Source organism: Anoplophora glabripennis, unplaced genomic scaffold (genome assembly GCF_000390285.2).
Source record: "Anoplophora glabripennis isolate ALB-LARVAE unplaced genomic scaffold, Agla_2.0 scaffold90, whole genome shotgun sequence".
NCBI lineage: Eukaryota > Metazoa > Arthropoda > Insecta > Coleoptera > Cerambycidae > Anoplophora > Anoplophora glabripennis.
In genome coordinates this window covers 67,764-87,024 of record NW_019416260.1, presented here as the reverse complement: position 1 = coordinate 87,024, position 19,261 = coordinate 67,764, and the positions used below count along the sequence as shown (strand labels likewise).

The following is a 19,261-nucleotide window of genomic DNA, read 5'->3' as shown; positions in this document are numbered from 1 at the left end:
ATGTTATCTCGATCAGAGTACGGCGCCATCTCTTGGAGTAAAGCTGTACCAGTATGTCAGTATACAGTACAGAGTGAAACTTTAATCAATATAATAACGTGACGTGCTTGGAATAACCAATCATGCTATGGATAATATCCAGGAATGTTAAGGAGATAATTCAGAAGTCAATTTTGCATGTGCTGTCCTCAGATTGCTCTATGCATCAATACCATTGATATTGATTTACAAAGAACTAGGTAGTAACGCTAGATGGCGCTAGTATAGCAAGTGGCCCAAACAACAGAAGGTGTCTCAAAAAAGACCGGAATGCCCCGACAATTTTTTACAAAAAAAGTTTCAGAATTTCTAAATTTTAGGTGTCAAAGATCAACATATTTTTATTGTTACAGTTGGGGAAATTGTATCATTCTCTCCCAACATTCAAATGAAGAGGTACTCTTTTTGTTTCAGTTATTTATATAGTCCCAAAATTATGGAACAAAATTAATATTTTTTCCAGTTTAGGTTTTAAAAAATCGCTGAAACAGGTCAATTAGTAAATAGAAATTGTCACTTTTCTGCAATATTTTCTATTTTTTTGAGCCATGCTTGACAGACCTATAACATTTCCGATTTTTTTTTTGAACAATACGCATTATATTTTATAGTGTAAATAGATAGCCCTTGTAAAGACGAATTCAGCGATAAAAGGTTGTACCTACTTTTTGTCATAGTTAAAAAAATGTATAAAATTGTCTTATATCGTACTGACGACTATTTCAAACAGTCATAGTCCCTTCTATACTTAAAAAACGTACTTACAATTTATTAATCTGTCTCCCTACAAATTACTGAAAATGGCAGACGTATTGATTGCAATGTCAGAATTTCGCTTAGTTTTTAAGCTTATAATACAACAATGACAGCAATGTTATCAGAATTGTTTCTGGTGATCCAACTTAGCAAGTAGAGATGTTTTAAAATCTTATGAGCTTTGACCTTCATATGCGCAGAAACAAAATTCCAACCGTCGCCTAAATTATTCTACGTCCTAAAAATATTACACCTATTATTCACAGTCTCTCTTGAGCTCTAGCGTAAACAAGCCTTTGATCCGATTACAAATATCATAATAAAATGCCCTATTCTTTATTATTTTAATTTAAACAATAAAAATATATATAACGAACGTTCGCCAGTTGACTTTATTGATGCCCGAGCGCCTTAGTTCATGTCTACTTGTAATGATGCACATGGTCTAGTTCTGAGTCAATNCAGACGTATTGATTGCAATGTCAGAATTTCGCTTAGTTTTTAAGCTTATAATATAACAATGACAGCAATGTTATCAGAATTGTTTCTGGTGATCCAACTTAGCAAGTAACATCTAGGTATTCAATAAGGTGTTTGACAACAACTTTAACTATGTTAAATAGTAATACCTTTATTTATTGACATTATTTAATTCCAAATTTCTTTAGGTTTACCTACTCCAATCTTCTACGTAATACACCAAATCGGTTTTTAAAATATTATACACCGTGTGCGCGTAAGCCAATATCTAGGTTAATAAAAGATATAACTTAATTTTTTTTCTACAGAGTTGCCTACTTTCCCGAGCTGCACAAAATGAAAATATATTTGCATAAACAGGGTGTTTAGTTTTCCCTGGGCAGGTACCAACTTAATTTTTTTAAATGGAAACCTATATTTTTATGGCATTATCGAATTGCGTGAAAAATTACCGGGACTTTGTGTTATGATCCCTATTAAAATATTGATAGTTTTAGAGATAATCGACTTTTAATTTTTTTTCTTATGTTTTGTCACTTCTAGTAGTTGACATAATTATGATTGTATGACAGCTAGAAGTTATTTTTTTTAGGAACTGTAGAGTGAAGATGGTGTTTTCAAAAAACGTATCAAAAGTTGACCTGCGATATACAGGGGCCAAAAAAAATCGTGCCAAACCTGATAATATAAAATTTCAAAAATCTCGACTTTTTCAAATAGAACACCTTGTATTTTATGATTTCATTAGATGCTTCTCTGTAGACCCTACAATTTTTTTATAGCTTTCCCTATACCTAAGTTGCGTAGTTTTTGCAAAAAAAAAACATTTTTATGTAAAATACCGGATTTGCGCCCGTTCCTTTGTCGGGAAAAATATTGTAAAGGTATTTATTTTAAGTTAACTTGCGACTATGAGTATTCTTGTTTCAAAATTCTATTCATTCAAATTTTTTAATCTCCAATTTCACTAATAACTTTCCTAACTACGGTAACAGTGCTTGATTTTTAATATGATACGAATGAAACTTCGTCTTCAATATTTTATTTGTCAAGCTTTTGAAAACTCTAAGGTTACTACTAATTTCCTGGCACTAATATTTGGATTTTCAACAGCGGACGCCACAACTTTAAACTAAACATTATCGTTGTTACTTTCATGTCTCCTGGTAGTTTTCTAATAATTCGCATTTGCTGTTCATTCAAACCTTTCCTTCACATTTTCAAAACAGTGGGTNCTAGGATACCTTTAGGTATGCGGGCCGCTGTATTTGATTCTTCCTAAAATTCTGCTAGTGGTGTACTCTACCGGCAATTCGGAAATTTAAAACTGCTGGCCTATTCCAGGAGCGGTCTGTGGCGATAGCTATTTTGTCTGTGGTAATATACAGAAAAATTGTGTTATATTTTCTACTAGCCACACAAATGGGGACTTGGACAAGGATAGAAACACTTCGTTTCGCTATATTCACATCAGATACTTTTTATTAATGATTTATACATATTTTGATATATCTTACAATACAACTGTCTCATATAATTATACAAGAATACACTTAATACATATCATAAAATATATTTATATTTTGTAAACTAAAACTTGTGCAAGTTTCTACGATATCACATTTGCGTTTGGAACTCATGCTTCATTTCCCGGAAATACACCAAAAAAATATCACCAAATCCCTAGAGACCCACCTCGAAATATAAACGAACTTAAAGCACAAAACGTGCGGATGGTACATGAATGATTTGGACTGGGACCACCCGCACGCTCTCCGCACCTGAATCCGGCAGAGCTTCTTGTGAAAATAAATATTATATTTGCGAGGCAGTCATACAATTTTTATTTTAAAACATATTTTGTACATCCTCGAACATTCCGCGGAATCCTGCGAATTTATGACAATGCTACAGTGATAACAATATCTCTACCCCTCGTTCTAGTCGCGGGCTCGTGTGGGAGAGGGGAAGGCGTATTATTATCCAGCGATTTCCGTGACGTTCGCTTTTATTTGGTGGGAATTTCCCGTCGTCCACCTGGCCGAAACACTCCACGAGATTATAATAATAATTTGGCAATTGATATTTTGGCAGATTCTGGTACACCTTCAAGCCATCCTTGAGCATATAAGTCTAAAGAGTATTTATAAGATACCCTTCTGTATAGGTAACATCAATGTCATTATCATAAACAATCTAAAGTAACATTAACATGGTTAAAGGTCGCTATATAAACACAATATTATACAATTCAACGGTTCATATAGGCCAATCTTCAGATAATCTCTTATAACTGCATCTTAGAATAAAAGGAAAATAGAAAATAAAAAAAATACTTATATAAAATATAGTTATATATTATAGAGATATAGATTTAAAAATATGTTTTATACTCTTATACTGTAGTACTTACATCGCAAAAAATCTACTTATGTACAGGTGCACTACCGAACATGAATCATATTCACAAAAACAGGAAGCGCAAAAAATCACAATCGCTTTTTAACGAAAAAGTCCAGACTAGAGATGGGCACGGTTCGATAATTTAATTGACGGCTTTTCAGCTTCACCTGCTTCTCAGTTGAAGCTGGAAAATCATTCCCTAGGCTACAGTAAGAATTCTCATCTCTAATTCCGATGCAAAATAGGCCTTACCATTAAGATATGCACATTAAGTCTCCAAAAAAACCACTCAGATGTTACTGGATCGTCAGAAATAATAAATTTCCTAAAATTGACAGCGTTGTTACAACCAATATCGTACGGGAAAATTAACTAATTCATTTTTACCCTGTTGGAAGTTCTGAGTGATTTTTCCCGTTTATAAATATATAATATTTATATAAATTCTCTATACATCTACACCTTAATAAAATTAAGTAAATATATCTACTAGAAAAAGGTCTTTTTGACTGAAATCGGAATGTTGCAGGGTGTCCTTATCTTCAGACATAACCTCACTCCGAGGATCATTCCTTTTGTGAACTAGCGCGCGCTTCGTTCTCGTTTCGTCGCTCTCTCTCTCTCTCGCTCGCTCGCTCTCACTCTGGAAGATCTAAAACTTTATGTTCACCCTGTGGACTGGTCTAGAGTCGACGCCTAGCCGTCGATCTAGCGGGAATTCACCATCATGTTCTCCGGATGGGACTCCAGGTTCTGCTGGTACATGCTGTTGTTGTTCTGCTCCCTCGTCGTTGTGTCTTCTGTTGTGTGTGTGTCTATTTCGGCGTTGCTGTCGCTCTCTACGTCTTGTACGAATCTGAAACAATAAGATGGATCAGACCGATGCCTAAAAAATCGATTTCACAAACACAGGAACCATAGAACACGAAATAATATAGATAGAACATCCTGCACCAGCCCACTTGGTAATCTTTGATCGGATATGGCTAGGATAGTATTTTAAACGCGTTCAAAAGACCACAGACAACTATTAAATGGCGACAGACAATAAATTTCCGATTGTAGCTTTCTTTATTTTTTTAACTCGATTGGTACTTATTGTGGACACTGATTTTACAAATTGATAATAGTTATAACTGTTTTAAATAGCACTTTATCCACGCAAGAATGTTTAAACGCGAAAACGCAATTCAAGTGTTTAATATTCTTAAGTGGATAAACGGCAATTAAAACATGAATGCAATATAATATTTTATCCATAATCACATCGCAATCATATTCGTGGAGTTAGAATTATTGGAATTTCATACCAAATTTTATCAAAATCGGTTCGATAGATTTTGAATAATAATTTTGCAATCCAGATTTTGAAAAAAAATTTGTAAATTTTCAAAATTTTGCTCAGCAAAAACCAAGGCCCTTAGATACTTGAAAATTTAATCACGTATAGAAGGGCTCTCAAGCTTTCAAATGCTTCTTGAAAAATTCGAATCCGTCAATTAGGAAAGCTCTGGTGCTTGTTTAAACATTATGTTGCTTTTTTTGGAAGACATGCCTAAAATTTGACTTACAAAAATGTTCTTCGGGGCTTTATATCTCACAAACCAAAGACAATAAGCCCATGGGCCATAGGAAAAAAATTCTCGTTGAACCAACACTTAACTTGTAGTATCTTCTCAAAACATCCTGTATATTATCATCTATCATTTATATCGAGTTATCATAGCTCCAATTAATATATTTACAACATAGGTAAGACTATCATTTCCGGTTAACTTTTATGGTTTTCGTGAATGAGATTGTGGTGTTTGTTACATTAACAATGCAAATTACTGGAAAAATTATCGATTAATGTAATAACTACACCTACAACGATGGTTTTTTATCTATCTTTGCGTCACCGCGGTTATTTCCTGTTACACATTCATACAGGGCAGTCAAAAGAAAAATTAAATTTATCATTTTTTAAGATTTTAATAAATAAATAAGTGTTTTTGTAGTAATATGAATCCGTTTTCATAAATTATATGTTTCCGAGGTTTAAATGTGACGTTATGAGTTATTTTATAGTTTGATTTGTTGCTAACAACTTGATTTTCAAGTATAACAATTCGCTATAAATACATGGATTGTTCTCTTGGTGTATGTGAATCTAAGCTTCATACAGCTGTGGACAAAAAAAGTTTGAGATCTAAAACGCTTTACACAGAACTACATTTTATTGTCCATGACTGTACGCACATACAAGGAATAAAACATCAATTCCGAAAAAAGAAGACCACCTTATACGAATTAATTATTTTTATATTTTGCGTTCGGTTTAGGATTTATAGATATGGCCACTCCCACCTCTTTGTAAGAACAATAAAAACAGTGGACGGTGTAATAAAGTATAATAGTTTTATTACGTTTTACGACCAATAAAAAGTTTTACTGCTCGAAATTAATAAAAGGGAACTCACGTGTAGTGTTTCTCCTCCCCCCTCATCTCGCATATGACATTTGTTAACGCCATTATGTAGTTCTTAGCTAAAGTTAGTGTCTCTATCTTCGATAGCTTCCTCTCCATCTTTATGTGTGGGATTACTTCTCTAAGTTGCTGAAAAAGAAGAGAAGAAGATTTAAATTTAGATTTGGTGGAAATTACGTAAACAGAATCAGTGTTTCAAAATCTACATATCGCGACAGCTGTAGGTTTATTTTATGACAAGTATGTTGAAAATAGCTTTGTTCCTAGTGCATTAGAATCAGATTCCAATAGTCAGTTTTGGAATTATTTTGGACTGCTCTAGGAACAAAGCTGTACTGGTTTTTCTCATTCTGTGATCAGAATTTTTAACATGATGTTATGTGGTAGTGGCGCCATCTTTCAGACAGAAGGAAAAGTTTAATATTAGTGTAGTTATAAATCCACTAAAAATGATTTTAGATAGGATAGGTTTAAAACAGCAATACATTCAGAAATTTGTTTCTGATTGGACAACAAATTCGATTTTATTAGATTTCAAGCATCGTTAGTCGTGTTATTCATGAGAATAGTATCACTCAGGTGAGATCCTGTTGATACGTCATCGCTGTCATCATTAGCGTATGTTCTCTTCTTTTGTTTAATCTTGGCATTTTCTAGTTCTACTAAGCATTTTTATTGTTTTTCTTGGTGTTGTGCTGTGTCAGTGTTATACAGTTTTTATAAGTTTTTTAGCACATTAGTGTATCTATTTGACCAAACACGTGTTGCTTGTTCTTAAATACTTCTAAATCCTTGAAATATAAATTCATTTGAAGTTGTTCATTTCTATAGTATCTATGTAAATAGTACACAAGTGTCAGATTCGGTCTGTACAATTTCAACTATGACAATATGTTGCGGATTGCCTAAATATGTGACGTTACACTAAAAGAGTCTATTCCGAATTTTTTTATGTGCAAATTACTTTGTACTACGTGACGGAAATGTAAGATGCCTCAAAATTTATTCTCGAAACGTTAAAATATTTTCTAAATTCCGCAAGACCTCTAAATATTAACGCGGACTAACCAAATCCGTGAATTTAAAGTCGACTTATCGGTTTGTATCACCGACTTATTGATTTCCTCATTCTTTTACGTTTTTAAAATGGTAAATCGACAAATAGTTCCCTAGCAATCAGATTGGCCTTGTTAAAGGACATTTTAGAGAACGTGGATTAATCGACAAAAACCAGTATCTGTTTCATATTTATTGTGGCTCTGGCTAAGCGTTTTGGCATACATTTTTCGAAGACAGGTTATGGTTTTTCAAGGTTATATTTGTACTTATTATAAATAAGTAACATAAATCTGTTGCTTGTTAGCGGCGGTAATTGTTGTTGTATATATTTGAATGTTTTAAAACTATATTTATAGCAACTAACGCAGATAATGTTATAGGTGTTTCTGTGATGCAACTTTTTTGTTTGAGGACTTTCGACCGGCCTTAGCGTGGAAGAATTCAAAATATTTTTTTATAGGTTCAATATATAAATAACAAATAAAACTATGGTGTGCAATTGTTCGAAGTTATGACCTTTTTATGTTGGAAAAATGACATGAAATCGTGATGGAATTCTAAACTTCGTCCGAATAAAAAATCGTCAAATTTTTGTAGTAAATACTTGCTACACGTGTCAAATATATTGGCCTTTCACTTTAAATGTTTAGAGAAAAGAAACCGAGCTCCTAATTAAACCAATTTTGATATACTTGAACTGTTTTTTACTGGCCTTTTAAGAAACTAGTTTTAATTTCGGATATATTATCTTCAGTTTGAATATGTAGCCGAAAATAGTTATTTTTGTATCTACAATGAATTCAAAGGGTGCTGTAGTTCGAAGAAAATTCAACAAGTGTTCGAAGCGGTATTACTGGCATATTTCGAACATAAAATTAGTAAAATTAAACATTCGACGTTATAGTCAGTATATTCCATGTTAAAAATGTAAATATCAGAAAATTTCCAAAACTAATACCATATTTGAAAAGGAAATCAGTTGGATACCGTCCGAAAAAGTCCAGAGTTCTAACGAATGAGGAAATTGTGAGATTTTTACAAGAAACACCTGCTAATAGATTTCTGCTAGACAAGGTAATTCAAATTAATATAAATCGATTGTTTTAACTAATTTTGGACAACTTTTCAGGTCACTTTAATAATTGGTGTTTGTGGAGCTTTGAGAAAAGATACTAAAGATAACGACCTATGATATAGAAGACAAATATTCAATTATTTTAAGATTCCCGATTCCAAAACTCATACTTCGAGATGTTTTGTGATTTCAAGTCCAGATCAAATGAAGATTTATCGCAAAATGTGTTAACCAAGTGGTTGGTATCAACAAAATAAGGAATATGCCAAAAGAAATAGCAACTTATCTCAATTTACCTCATCCGGAAACTTATACATATCACTGCTTTAGATGTTCTTACGCCACTCTGTTAGCTGATGCAGGGGCCGATACTACCACCATTAATCGATATGGGGGTGGCGTTCTAGTACGGTAGCGGGGACATAATACATAGAAGATTCTATATAAAATAAAGTTTCAAAAAAATGACAAATTATTTTGACATTTGTTTTATGTTCTATAACATAAAAGTATTTTGCAACTAGGTGACAAAAAAGACTCACTTTGTCAACTTAAAATTTAACGAAATTGTCGACTTTTGATCACAGTTTTCGAAAAAAATAATGCAGGTTAACAATATGTATTCGTGACAGATAATGTTGTTGGTGATTCAAAAGAAACTGGTGAAGGCTTATACGTAAAGTTTCATTTATGTCTATAGAAAATCAATTCATTTAATGGAATTATAGTAAGGACAGTTAATTTTCACATTATTTAACGACACAGGAATTTCCTTAATATTACATTCATTTTTTTTCCCAAATATCAGAACTTTTGTAACGCACAACATATTAAAATCAATCAGCGAACTAAGTTACTCATACTCAATATTTTCCATCAACGCTGATACAATATTATTTCAATACTTCTCGCTGAACTATGGCTATCTATTCTCCAATTCACAAGGAATCTATTTGGTTATAAATGAGTCCACGTTATAAACATATCAAAAATAATTTTTATATCATCAAAATACTCAGTCATCATGGTCCCATTCTCGTCACATATCAAACCATTGAGAAACCCACAACTAGTACAATAGAAGACAAAGTTCTGTGCTTTGATATTCAACATAACGTTCATACTCTGTCCATTGATGCAGAATTACTGACACAGGACTACCTAATTGCTCACAGGACCAACAAGAAAAGGTAATACACCAACACACCTGAAGCAGTAACTATTCCAAGGTGCATAGCACCCTCTTAGGTTGAACGACGTTTCCAATCAAGCCTCACTAGAGTGAGTAGGTCAGCGGGAACACCCAAATTAGACTGACCACAGTTTCCAGTCCATTTTCCACAAAGACAGAATTCAGCAAGTCGATTCAAAACACGATGATCAAAATGTCGCTCCCATATCCTTCTGGATACTACACCGCCATACACCATGTATGAGGCTTCTTTGATACCTGATTGAAGAATCCGATCAGCTTCTAGTGTGTAATTTGGCTCAGAGTTAATTCTTGATAATAAACGTCTATACAAAGAGTTCAAACGATTCGAAGAGCCTTGTTTTCCACTGGTTCCATGAAATATTTGTGTCTTTTTGGTCCAAGTACCAACTCTTTGCAGAGCTTGATTGCATTTTTATGTTGTATATCAGTGCATAATTTGAATAGTACTAAAAGATAAAATGAATTTTATCTGAATTTGAATCTTTTTTCTGAATGCTAGCATATATTCAAATTATAGCCTCTATTTTGTTTCAGAACCTTTCAACAACGAAATGAGGGGGGCTCTGGAACGTACCCAAGGCAGTGGGATTTGGATTTAGAAAGGTAGGTGAGAAATAATTAAAGTTACCTCAAATGCATCGTTGAGCGAGTGCATTCTCATTCTTTCTCTCTCGTTGCTTTCCAGTCTTCTTAAGTTTCTCTCTCTCGCACTGATGCACGTTTTACGCCGCCTGATTGTCGTCCCACTCGACGCACTACCACTTGACGCGCTACCTAAAAAGAAGATAATAAAAAATTAGGAAAAGTGCGGTTTAATGTTACGATCAGCATCGAATTACATCCGCAATATTTGGTAAACAAATAGGTAACAGATACTTGTGGTGTCTCAACGACAGACATGGAGAGAGTGGTGGTAAGATATAACAATGCTACATCCAATGCAGGTTGCTCTCTGTCAGTTCGTACGTTTGAAGACCTAGATATTGTGTGGCAATGACTACTCATATTTAGGAAGCATTGTTATGTCTCACTTATAACTATTTCATAAACAACAGAGTTGTAGACGTCAGATAAAGAACGTTAATTCATGAAAAAGCCAGGCTTTGACTACGACGTCTTAGATACTGTTGCATAATAATTGAACAAAGAATAGAACTAGTTTGTGTAAGATTAATTGGGGATGTCGAGTGAAAGAGACACTCGTACTTGTAAGTTACAGATTTATGTTAATATTTCATTTGTAAGCGAAAATTTCTAATTTTAAGATTCCATTGGCTTCTGATGGCAAACTTTCATTAGATCTCGATGTAATTCTATCAAAGTTTCGACTGAATTCGAAATGAATCTTAATGAGAAACCATTAGAATAATATTCGAATTTTATTTAATTTGGGTCCATTGAATTCTAACAATATATTACTTGAATGAGTTTCGTTTGTTTTAGGTTTTATTGGAAATTCATTAGCATTCAAATCGGATTCCAATAGTATTTTATATTCCATGGGATTCTAATAATATTTCAAATTCAAAACGGATCTTGAACAGAAACACTACAATAATATCCGAATTTTATTTCGCTTGGTTTGAGGTTATATTCCATTTTTTAGTTGAATAAGTTTTATTTTCAAATCCACTAACGTTTAAATAGCATTCCAATTGTATTTTTATATTTCATCGAATTCCATTGAACTACTTTCTTTACCAACCGAATTCGAATTGGATGTTATTAGAATCCAATAAAATAATATTTCAGTTGCTTTTTTTATTTTTGTTATATTGCAGTTCCATTTGAATTCTGAAAATCTACTGGCATTCCAACTGGATTCCAATTTGATCTCAATGGGGACTTAACAGAATCCAATTGTATATTGCAAATTTATTAAGATCCCAGTTGGTCTATAAAACTAGCATTGATTTTAACATCGAAACATTAAAATTTAATAAAGTTTCATCTGGATTTTATTATAACTGGATTATGACTAGGTTTTAATAATTACACAGCATCAAAAAAATGTAGTGATACCCGTTGATTCCGAAATGATCATGAATTCCAATGTTTTTCCAATCACTGACTATTAAAGTCTTGGAAAACCTTTTACTACAGGAATTTTTAGATGTTAGGGTCAAAGCACGAACTGATCCAGGCATTCTGATTTTAGATTCGGATTCAGGGGATCATAGTCCAAGGCCCGACTAACTTTTTTTTTGTAGCGCTGCTTAATCGATTGATTTTAATCTAAACTAGCCTCACACAACATCTCTTTCATTACACTTAAGTGAATATCGCCGTTATTTCGCTTACAAAATTGCCATCATCAGGTTAGAATCTTTTTCAGGGTTATATAGCGTAGAAAAAAAATTACCTCCGTGTTTCCGTCGCTTCCTGCCTATAGCTTCATCACTACTGGACTCGGTGAGATCATCCCTCCCGTCGTTATTGTGTTTTCTGAGCTCCATCTCTTCTACTTCGACGTCCTCTTCTTCTTCATGCCAGGGCGCCGTCATTTCGAGAGACCGCATGGTTCCCTAAGCACGCTGCAACAAAAAAAAAAGTGAGAAACTCCAAGTATGTTGCTGGGAAAAATTAAAAGTACTACGGCTTATAAGTCTGTTATTTTTGACATTTATTGGATTCAATCCGCCCACCCGCGTGCGCCGCTGCTGCCTGTGAAGTAACATTTCGTCACGGGTTCTTTGCCTCATTGTGAAAGTAATAATTCTGCGCCGTTACAAAATATCTTTCACTTAGAGAGTAAACGAGGAACGAGGCAAAAAAAGACTGCCATTAAATGGCCATGTCGTAAATGTTCTTGTTGACGGTGAGGTGTGAAACGTTCAATTTATTGGAAACGGAATACTGCGACTGGTATATTTGGTTTCTGCGGACAAAAACACAAACGGAAAATAAGCGGTAGCGTTAATTTTACATTTTCCCCTAATAGGCTATATAGAGTAAACGTCAGAATTGAAATTTTGATTTTAAAGTTTGTATTAGGACATTATTTGAGGTTATAAACAGGTTTGTTTTATAAAAATGTTGTGTAAAATAATAAATAATGGAAATTCTCTCGAGTATTTTCGTGTTTTTTTAATTTATGAGCACCCTGTATATCTAATCTAAGATGTTTGTATGATAGTCTTATTTTTTCGAAGAGCAGGACTTTTTATAAAGAGTGACATTTTTCGATAAAGTCAAAAACAAAAGAGTTTGTCGTCTTGTCAACTCCATCCGTGGACACACTGTATATATATTATTAATAAACTTTATTGTACTTAAATTCTCAAGTTTTTACTAAATTATTTTATTAAAAAAGTAAAAAAAATAAAAGAATCTTATTTTTTGCATTCTTTAAAATGGTTTATTAACGTTTTTTTGCATAAAATTTCCCTTTTACATTTTTTAAATCAGCCATTTCGATGAGAAATTAAATTATTTACAAATTTTTTCCTATGAACTATGCTGAAATTTTGCTTCGTTTTCGTGCTATATTTAAAAAACTGCAAAAGTGCATTTTCACCCCTATCTTCAATTTTAACCCTCTTAATAGCATCTCGCAGTTTTTTCATTTTTAATGACCCTTCGAACGAATCATGTGATGAAAATCCTTGAACGTCCTTCCTTTTTTGCAAAAAATGATAATTAAAACGTATAAGGGTAAACGCGTCGAAAATCGAAAAATTGGCTAAGTTTGAGCGGCCATATATCAGTCAATTTTCATCCAAAAATGCTTTACAACCTCTTGTTTTGAAGGAAATTTTATCTACTTTTATTTCTATGAAACAATGCCTATAACTATCTTTACTCAAAAAAAAACTAGAGGAAAAAAAGTAAAAAAAAATCAGAAAATCGTATTTTTTGCTTTTTTCAAGTTGTTTATTAACGATTTTTTTGCATAAAATTTTCCTTTTAAATTTTTTAAATAAGCTATTTCGATGGGAAATTCAATTCTCTAAATAATTTTTTCTATGAACTATATCAAAATTTTGCTTCGTTTTCGAGCTACAATTAAAAAACAGAAAGGAGTGCATTTTCACCCCTAGCTCCAATTTTCACCCTCTAATTTAATAACATTCCGCGGTTTTTTCATTTAAAATGACCATTTGAACGATTCATAGAAGGCTTAAAACTATAAAGGAGTTGTAGACCGTCAGCGTACATATTTAGTTTACAATTCAAAGGAATTCTCCACAAATCTGCTATAAACATGTTAAACAAAAGTGGCCCTAATATAGCTCTCTGAGGAACACCAGAACCAACTGATCTATAAGGTGATGTTAGTATCGAGGAATCTGTATTTAATCTAGTATATTGTTCTCTACCGTGTAAGTAATTACAAAACCAGGAAAATATAATCCTAGAAATACCTATTAATGAAGTTTAGCATTAAGACAATTGATGTCAATTGAGTCAAATGGCTTAGTCATATCCAATAAAGTTAGAGACGAAATCAAAGAATTGTCGATAGCTGTCAAAATGTCAACAGTTACATTAGCCAATAATGTTGGCTTCTGAAAACTGATTGATTTATAGGAATTATTGAATTTTCAACACAATATTCAAACAATTGATCAAAAATAACAGATTCAGCAATCTTGAGATGAACAGAAAGCATAGAAAAAAGTAACTCTAACGACACTAAGTTGACAAATTGCAAATAATTGCAAAATTAGGTGTTTTTTCACTTTTTTTACTGCCCTTTACTGAAAATCTAGACGCCTTACTGGATATATTATATTGTAGGGAATTAAATTACCTACAATTTAAGGTAAAAATTGTCTCAGGGTCAGGCAAAAGCCGCTCGAGAATTCGCTCTTTCTGCATTAAATAGAGCTTATTTTTACGGTAATTAAAAAATAGAGAAATCACCTACGCCTTTTTGTTCAAATTCGGTTAATAAATAATAAAATTCCTTCAGATTGCCAGATTCATCCAATAAAAATATACATAAACAAGGCTAATAGCTACACTCTGTTATAATAAAATAATATCTAATTGCAAATTAAAAATAACGCATAAAATTATGATTAGAAATTCCAGATATTGGTAATTGCTATTTTATGAATTAAAAATAACCGTGAAATATTAATTAAGTCTCTAATTATCGAATAATGCGGTTTTAATTGGTATTTTCTGTGTAGAACCTACTTTTAAAAATCAGTTTTGAAGAATTTGATGATACCGAATTTGTGTCAAGGTATTGGGGGATTAATGTCGCTAGGAACCCTAGAATTTCGACGCCACTGAGTTTTCCGAAAATTGTAATGTGGCAATTATAATTGTGTCTTTTTAGGGAGAAAAAAAAGAAGTTCCCGCCCATGTTATTTGGAAAGCTAATCATTTTATTAGTTTTTTTTAGTTTCAAAATGAATACAACTGAATAAACTGCAAAAATCCTTGTTTTAGAGAACTTTTGATTAAGGACCTTGATATATTAGAAATATTATCTAAGTAAGGCAAAGATCTAAAAGTGAAATTAATAATTTCGAAATTATAAGCAAGATTTCTATTTTTGTTATAGATTATTGCAGATTTTTATTATCATTTAAAGTCAACACACCTGTTAAACCTGTTTTTTTTTTTTTTCTTGAACCAAAGTTCCATTGTATAAAATAACCAAAAGTGGAATTTATTTTCCTTTTCACCAACTGAAGTCTACTTCTTCATATTTCCTCAAAATATTTTATCAAAACTTAGAAATTTTAAGATAATTTAAAAAAATTCTAATGATTATGGATTACTCAGGATAATTTAATTTAAATCGTAAATTTAAACTTTTGGCAATCTCAAACTTAATACTTACTATTTTTTCAAAAATTTTTATTTGAATTGTTAATTATCATTTTGGTATATCTGGATGCCCTGCTCTATTTTGTCCTCTTTTCCTCTTAAAACCTTAGAATCTTTTGTATAAGCGACCATCATGTTATAAATAAACAGACACTAAACCATCTTTTATATCGTTTTTGTTCTAGTTTATAGTCGACGTGGTATTTTAGCTAAGGTCAGCGCGCTCACGAAAATTGCAACAACAACCTGAGGAATGTGGCAAAGCCAACTGAGTCTCTCTCCGATTTTAAATATCACTCCCCCATTCATCGCCAACTAGATATAAATGTGGATAGAGAACACCGTTGCGACGAACTAAATCGATAATTCCTACACGAGCAGAATGAAATTTGCATACGCAGGTCGAGCGCGTTTTTGCGGCAACAGTGAAAAAAGTATGTTTACACTGTTCAAAATACCGAGTAAACACATGTTTTTAAATGAAATTCGACTCTGTTAGAACGCGGTTTAAGTATGTTGTCTTTTGAAAATTCACTCCAGTTTCCAATTCTGTTCCGTTCCAATTCTGTCATACGTAGAAATACGCAGAGTAAGAAATAAAATTTTCAACGACGTTTGGAAAATTTCCCAAAATTCTCCCACAAAGCAAAGCACGCTACAGATGTAGTTCCAAAATGATTCGTTATTACGATATTCGGACTGAGATAGCATCATCATAATTACAAAAATTAGTTACAGGTTGATAACCCTTTCGAAACGACCACCACCGCGAAATGGGTCATTTTTCAAGGAGGTAAAATTTCTAATGTCAACGCGAAGACCACTATAGGACCCATGCGGACCCAGAATGAGGTGTGTCCAAACGTCGACCCAAGAAGCTGGTCAAACACTAGTATGCTCTAATTTTTTTTATTTGTATTACATAAAACTATCACAGTTACTCTCATTCAAAAGTGTATTACAAATAGTTACAAACATGTTCCCGGCTTAGACTAGAGTTTCGGAGTCTGCGACAAATATCCAAATCTTCTAAGGAGGTCTCACAAAACAAGCTTTGTAGCTTCCAACCTAGGTACCTTCAGGGGACCTTATAAACACTAAATACTTAGGCAAAGTCTACATCAAAGATAGTGATAACAGGCACCGGACTCAGTTCAAAGCCTCCGAATCCAATCTTTGAGGTCTTGATAAAAACGTCGATCTACCACATGCTAGAGGTATAGAAAATAGTAGTCACAACTATGTTTCCTGAAGTAAGTTCAGTAGTTAGCTATTCTTTTATCAGTTTGAGAATTGGTTTGGTAAAGATTAATCAACAAATATTGATAGAATCAATCAATTTGACTAATTCCTATTGGGCTAAGATTTGATAGACTGCAAATGCGCCTACTTCAAATGGATTGGGCTGATCATAAGAATTCCAATTAGTTCCATTGGAATTTGAATGACACCAATAGTGTTCCAATTGAACAAATTCCAATAAGATGTGAATTGACTCAGACCAGAATTCTGACTGAATTGAGTGTAATGAAAATCTCTCTCTATTATTATAGTCAATATAATCTGACAACTTATTGTGAGTTTATTATTAATACAAAGGTTTTAGCTTTTTGTATGAAGTTTTATAATTCGTTCTCACATTATTTCTTTGTTAAAATAATTTGTTACAGGAAATAAATTAATGATGATAAATAAACTTCTGTCAAAGTCATTTGTTTGTTCTGTGTGCCTCGTCCATAGCCACTGCGATCTGTCAGACATAAATTTCCCTCCTGTTTTTTCAAAAATAATTTTAAACTGAAATATGTCGAAAAGTTCTGAATCAAACATTAACCTATTATATATTTTTGAAAAGAGAAAAATTTAACGAGTATGCACTAGTATAGTAGTACTAGTATAGTAGATAGTAGTACTAGTAGATTAGTATGCACTAATATATAGGGTGTTCCATTAAAAAAAAAATTATCTTTAATTTAATTTAGTGACTTCTATTATTCAATTGTTTCTTCTAATACTGTGTTATAAAAATCCATATAAAAGGCTTTAATACTAAAAACTTTTTTGTAATTTCAATAATACTCACAATAAGTTGTCAGATTATAGTGACTAACCCTGTGTAACCCCCTGCCCCTATTGATCTTTCTACTTGCTATTCGCGACACCATTATGAAACTTTATTATTATTTATGAAATATGGATGAACTTTTTCAAAGCAGCCCCTCCCTGGCGAATTCCTTCATTACATATTCCTTAATAATCACTCCCCCACTCCTCCCCCTACTTAACATAATAGTATAACTTTGTTTTTCTATTACCAACTTTTTTGACGGGCGCCTCCACTGAATAATAAGTCGCGTAGGGCTTTCCGTTACCGACCGTTTAGGGGCGTAATTTTCAATTTATATTCCGTTTCTCGGATTAGAGGAATTGTTCCTGGATCTGATTGTGCAAAACTGGAAAAGGACTTGGATTGATTGAATGCTTGCAGATATTGTTCGAGATGAGAGATATAAGGCGCTGAAATCTGACGGTTTATCTTACAGTTTCCTGTGTTATCATGTATTAGACACTGTTGCTTGAATTACCTCGCAAGGAGATTTATCTGATTTGGAACTGACAAACAAATATTCATAAAAAAATTAATATAGACTTATTAATATGAAGAAAATCCCCAAACAAAATTATGACTAGTTTGGATACCTAAGAGACGAGATATTAATAAAATAATTTTTTACGATTCTTATGAGAATGCAGATTTTTTTGGTCTTTCCACTTAGAATGCGCAACAATTGACGAACAGTTTCCACAGCAACTTGTATAAATAGGAAACCGATATCTAAGGAACCGTATGATAGCTCGTAGAAATCGATTAGGTACTTGTAAGATACATAATTTATAATAATTCTCCTTCAAACTGCTGTCGTTGACTAACTTATCCTCCATATGCGTGATAGCGGCAACGCCGCTATCTCGACGTAGCATATTATTTGAAATTTGCAGGTGTCCAAGCAAACAGAATGATCGAACGCGAGCGAGCGGACGCCGAGGCGAGCGAGGCAGCCAAGTGCAACGTTGACAAATCTATAGGTTTACTATTTTAGTCACTAGCGAATCTACAGAAACTTTCGTTAGACTTTAGATGTACCTTCGTACCCGATAAACCTCCTTAATATTCAGTGATCTTCATGTGTACAGGTAGTCTGGTGGTGGATATTGCAATTATACGGCACAGGCGGCGTTAGTTTTTTTTTCTAAAGGGGTCGGAAGGCAAGAAACGTTTGTACTTGACTAAATTATACCATTGCAAGGTTTCTCGAGTTTAAAGACATCTGGAGCAGTTCAGTGTACTCGGATGAAGTACTTACTTAACAGTTTCGAATCGGATGACGAAATTTTGACACCACTGTGGCTTTTTCATTTCAACGGTTCATTTTCCGATGGTATGACATTTACGCAATGGTTCGGTCCCGATGGTTTTTGTCGGCTTGTCCGTTTTATGTAATGTGATTTCTCAATTATAGATTGATGCCATCACCGCATCAGTTAGCGACCATAGAGAATTCTATTTTATTAAGTTAATGCGGCTTGAAAGGATGGTTACGTAAATTATTTATAGAGCGCGATCCATCGCTACTGTCATTCATAAGAGTTACGTTTTAGTGGAAAAATTATCTTTTCCTGATTCTGTAAAAGCGTGGGCACGATAAAGACAAAAGGAATAATTTGTATTCTTCTGCAAAACAACAGCTCTGGAAGTTTTAAGGTTATTCAGGAATGGGATCCGCGTCTGCACGTAATTTATGGATTGCAATAAAATATTTATATGTTATGAATAAGGCGTTTTAAGCCAGCAAAAGCAACAGAAAATGAACTGCCAATGCTCGTTAGTATTCTGTTGCGATACCCCTCGAAAAAGACATGATCTTGGTTTTAAGTATAAATTTGAGTAATTATTTAAGCTGAGTGATGATGTTCG

General features: G+C 33.2%; 1 protein-coding gene across 2 annotated transcripts in view; it reads right to left on the bottom strand.

Annotated features, from left to right (window-relative positions):
* Positions 1 to 3,616: 3,616 nt before the first annotated feature.
* The window catches only part of LOC108918007 (class A basic helix-loop-helix protein 15), an 80,856-nt gene continuing 65,211 nt past the window's right edge, over positions 3,617 to 19,261 (bottom strand). For both annotated transcript variants that reach the window (XM_018724846.1, XM_018724845.2), the window contains 4 exons: positions 11,861 to 12,032; positions 10,127 to 10,272; positions 6,141 to 6,277; positions 3,617 to 4,534 (listed from right to left, as the gene is read on the bottom strand). In XM_018724846.1, the coding sequence (XP_018580362.1) occupies positions 4,387 to 4,534; positions 6,141 to 6,277; positions 10,127 to 10,272; positions 11,861 to 12,017 (588 nt within the window). In that variant the 5' untranslated portion in view covers positions 12,018 to 12,032 and the 3' untranslated portion in view covers positions 3,617 to 4,386. The remainder of the gene's footprint in view (positions 4,535 to 6,140; positions 6,278 to 10,126; positions 10,273 to 11,860; positions 12,033 to 19,261) is intronic.